We start from the raw sequence: 3954 nt of genomic DNA on the forward strand, positions 1-3954 counted from the left end.
AAAATCTTTACTGACTTTGACCTACCAAATGTTTAAGATAGAGCATATGATGTTTGTTTTAGTAGTTTCCTTCCAGAATTTAGGCTGCCCATAGCCAAATCATTTTTTGTGAGTAGCCTATTTGCCACAACTCATCAAGTACGGTATTCATTAATGCAGGGGGAATTAAACCTTTCATACACAAAAGGTGGATCTTCTCTGTGTCTGTCCTTTGGAATTTTAGCTGCAAAACTTACTGCGCTTTGGTCAGAGCAACAAATATTGGTTTAATAATACTTGGTATACAATGTGGGAATGGGCAGCATATGCAATACTCTACTCTGGCCATGATCATATTATATGCCTACCTTTAAAGGAACAGTCCACCCTTTTTTGATTTTCACATATTTGCAGTTTTTCCAAGCATTATTCATGAATGTGCATATCATTTTCTTCTCATTTTTTTCAGTACTTAGATTTATTGGATCAGAATTATTAGCATAGCTTAGCATAATCACTGGAAGTGAATGGAGGCATTAGCATCAAGCCACAAATGATCACAGGACAGGATTAAATAGCTGTTTTGCACTCTGGTGAATTTTACATTAATTTTATAAGTACATTTGATGATGTTTTGTTTGCCCCCATAGACGTGCATTGCTACGCTTAATTTGGCTATGCTGTTAAACTAGGCAATGGAAACACATAGACGAAAATTATTATGCACATTCATGAATAATGCTGGGAAATACTGCAAATATGTGAAAATCAAAAAAGGGTGGACTGTTCCTTTAAGTATTAATTATGAAAAGGCCCATGTCTGATACTTAAAAACCTTTTATAAAGGAAAGGGAAAATGCAACAAAACTTATACATTGCTTTAACTTCCTTCTTCTCAAATTGAATAAATAGGAATAGAAAAGATTTTTGAGATTTACGTAGTATATTAGCAGACACTGAAAATATGTAGTAATTCTTTGCCCTTTACAGAATGTGTAATTCAAAGAATTCTAAGATAATGTGAACATGTTATTCAGATTTCACTTTCTTCTTAACTAAGACTGAGAGGCATTTCTTGATGATCAGGAAGACAATCAGTAGACAGAGGAGCAGAGCAGCCATCAGTGTCAGTATTACGTCTACAGAATGATAAACAATCCAGGACATCCTGAATGACTGTGTACGAAGGTGAGGAGCTCCTCCGTTCCTCATCACAAACTCGATCCAGAAGATGGCGCGGTCCAGAGGCTTCATGGGCTGGTCATGGTGGATCCTGGAGAGCTGCTGCATGTTCTCCCTGTAGGATGGTTCATGCAGCACCTCCCTTAGCGCCTCTGCAAACACTGCTCTGTCCATGGTGGTAATGTCCACCACCTTTGCTGTTCCTTTCGCTACCATCTTAGATAGATTGTCAGGTTGATCAAAGATCAAAGGCAAGCCAACTATTGGAATACCGTGGTAGATGGCCTCCTGGACACCATTGGTGCCTCCATGAGCTACAAACACTTTGGTCTTTGGGTGGCCCAGTAGGTCATTTTGGGGCATCCAGTCCACCAGTAAGGTATTGTTGCCAAGAGTGGATGGTTTTGGCCCTTGGTGTCTCCAAATGACCTTTTGGGGAATTTCAGCAAAAGCAGCTGCAATCTCTTCTGTAATGTCACTCGGAAGATCTGCAACCAGAGTTCCCAAGGACATGATGATGACTCCATGTTCCCCTGAACTTTGGACAAACTCTTCCAGGTCAACAGGAAGTGCTTTAGCAGGTTTGCATGCAAACCCACTCATGTACACCACATTGGGCATAGTCGGGCGTGGGAACTCAAAGGTGAAGTCATTCCTCATGAGCCAGATGTCGGCATCTTGGAACAGGGAGAAGTAGTCGACGTCAGGACCAAAGTAGCGTTTGACAAATGGTACATAGTGGGGTGCAATAATGCTGGAAATCTGATACAAGCTGAACATGTATGTAAAAACATTTTGAACTCTCTGAAAGAAGGACATCTTGTCTGTTAGCTCAGCACCTGGGTAGGGGACGTAGGAGAGAGGGGAGGGAGCAATGGCATAGTGACCCTCTCCATGTACTGTCCACCTGACATTAAACACCATTGGCAGATTAAAATATCGAGCTATGAAGACTCCACCTCCTACACCTGGATCAGTCAAAACAACATCAAACTTGGCATCCATCAGTGATTTCATGAGAGCCTTGTCTTCAAACAGTATTGTCAACATTTCAACCATTTGCTCATGCAACTTTGAAAATCTATCCATCAATTCCAATTCGAACATCACACGACTCAAGAAGAACTTCTGTTCTCTCCGGATCTTGATCAGGTTGCTGACAAGAGAGACAAAAAACTCCTCATCAAGTCCTCCAGCGGCAGGAAGAGTTAGGGCAGTGTAGTAAGGAGAGTCCTCTTTGATGTACCAGCTGTCTGAAGGTCTCACTACAGTGATTTCATGTCCTCGGGAGTGCAGCTCCTCAATGATGACCTTCATGTTCACCCAGTGGCTGCCCTCGAGGGGGAAGACCAGCACTTTGCCCCCTGAGCTCAAGGACAGAATTGTCGACAGCATTAATGCTGTCATGGTGAAGAGTTGCATCTTGATCTGTGTGAAGAACAGTTACAGTGTCTTTGTCAGGTAGCGTGTGTCTGTCTAGTACGTACGTAGGTGCATTTCTGCAATGTCATCTAGACACCTGAGTTATTGTTAATGTTTAAGCCTACTCTCCTACTACGTGCACCAATACAGGTCTAAAGTTCACACAATGGACATGCACGTGTGAGTGCATTGCACTCACAAACAAGCATCCAATAAATGCATGGTGTAAAATTCAGTGCTAGAGTGATTTTCTCTTTTTCCCTTTTTAATATGTGATTAGGGTTGATAACTCTCAGTGATCTTGCAACAGATAAGCAACTGATCTACAGTGGGGGGTTAAGGGGAAAGGTCCGCATGATAATACCAACATTACTCCGATGGCTTAATTGCTAAAGGCGCATTATCAGGGGTGGATTAAGGAATTATGGCCCCCTGGGCCAGACACGGTCTTGGCCCCCTAACTCCCCCAACAAACGCACCTTAACCCTGCTAATCTGACATGCTAAGAGAACTATCACAGTTATAACAGCTATCAGGTAATTGGACAATACGATACACACCAGTTTCCCCATGCTATAGAGTGCGGCAGAACTATGAAGGCCTATGTGCATGATGTGTGCGCAGAGGTACAGCAACATACATTTTTGGCAGGGGATGCTGTTGGTGGGTGGACAATCTATGTAGGGGGGGTGTGGGGGGCCTCCCCCAGAATATATTTTTTTAGATGCAATTTCCTGCATTCTAAACAATTTTATGGCAAGGAATGGCAAATTCCATCTCATTCACTCCCTCAGGTTTGAGATGTTTGAGATGACAAAATGTCACATTGCCACGCATGTGATGATACTGTATGCTGAGATTACTACCCATCAATCATGACTGAAAGTTTGTACACTATATTGGCTGGCACATAAAGCACCTTGGAAAGATTATTATTGCGAACGTGGTTTTGAAGGCCGGTTTGGGTCGTGGCTGCAGGGCACGCTGGCCTGGCCCCTTGGGCCAAGGGACTATACCAGTTCATTGCACCCTATATTGGCTAGAACATGAAGCACCTTGGAAAGATTATTATTGCGGTGGTGGTTTTGAAGGCCGATTTGGATCGTGGCCGCGGGACCAAGTTGGCCTGGCCCCTTGGGGCCTCTGGACCCCTGGGCCTGGTAGGCCCGTGCATTAATCCACCCCTGCACATTATTTCCATAGAAAATAACTAACTAACTCTGCTTTTTTGGTAGAGAAGCAAACCCATGCAGCTCTGCTTGGTAATGTGTTATTCTCTTTTTATTAGAAATATATAGTGCGTTTGTACCAGTGTCACTTGCCAATTTGGCAGGTAGCTTATTCTAGTGATGGCAGTCTGGCACAAGCGCG

The 3954-nt window shown here is 43.2% G+C and overlaps 1 protein-coding gene across 1 annotated transcript; it reads right to left on the reverse strand.

Moving 5' to 3' along the window:
• Window positions 1-926: 926 nt before the first annotated feature.
• On the reverse strand, window positions 927-2844 carry LOC134447214 (UDP-glucuronosyltransferase 2A1-like). The gene has a single exon (XM_063196570.1). It carries the CDS (start codon window positions 2581-2583, stop codon window positions 1009-1011), a length of 1575 nt encoding a protein of 524 aa, XP_063052640.1. The 5' UTR covers window positions 2584-2844; the 3' UTR covers window positions 927-1008.
• Window positions 2845-3954: the final 1110 nt, after the last annotated feature.

The sequence above is a fragment of the Engraulis encrasicolus genome, chromosome 4 (assembly GCF_034702125.1).
Source record: "Engraulis encrasicolus isolate BLACKSEA-1 chromosome 4, IST_EnEncr_1.0, whole genome shotgun sequence".
NCBI classification, from domain to species: Eukaryota; Metazoa; Chordata; class Actinopteri; order Clupeiformes; family Engraulidae; genus Engraulis; species Engraulis encrasicolus.

Bases quoted from the DNA above. Each gene is read 5' to 3' on its own strand.
- LOC134447214 (XM_063196570.1), bottom strand. From the start codon at position 2,583: ATGCAACTCTTCACCATGACAGCATTAATGCTGTCGACAATTCTGTCC.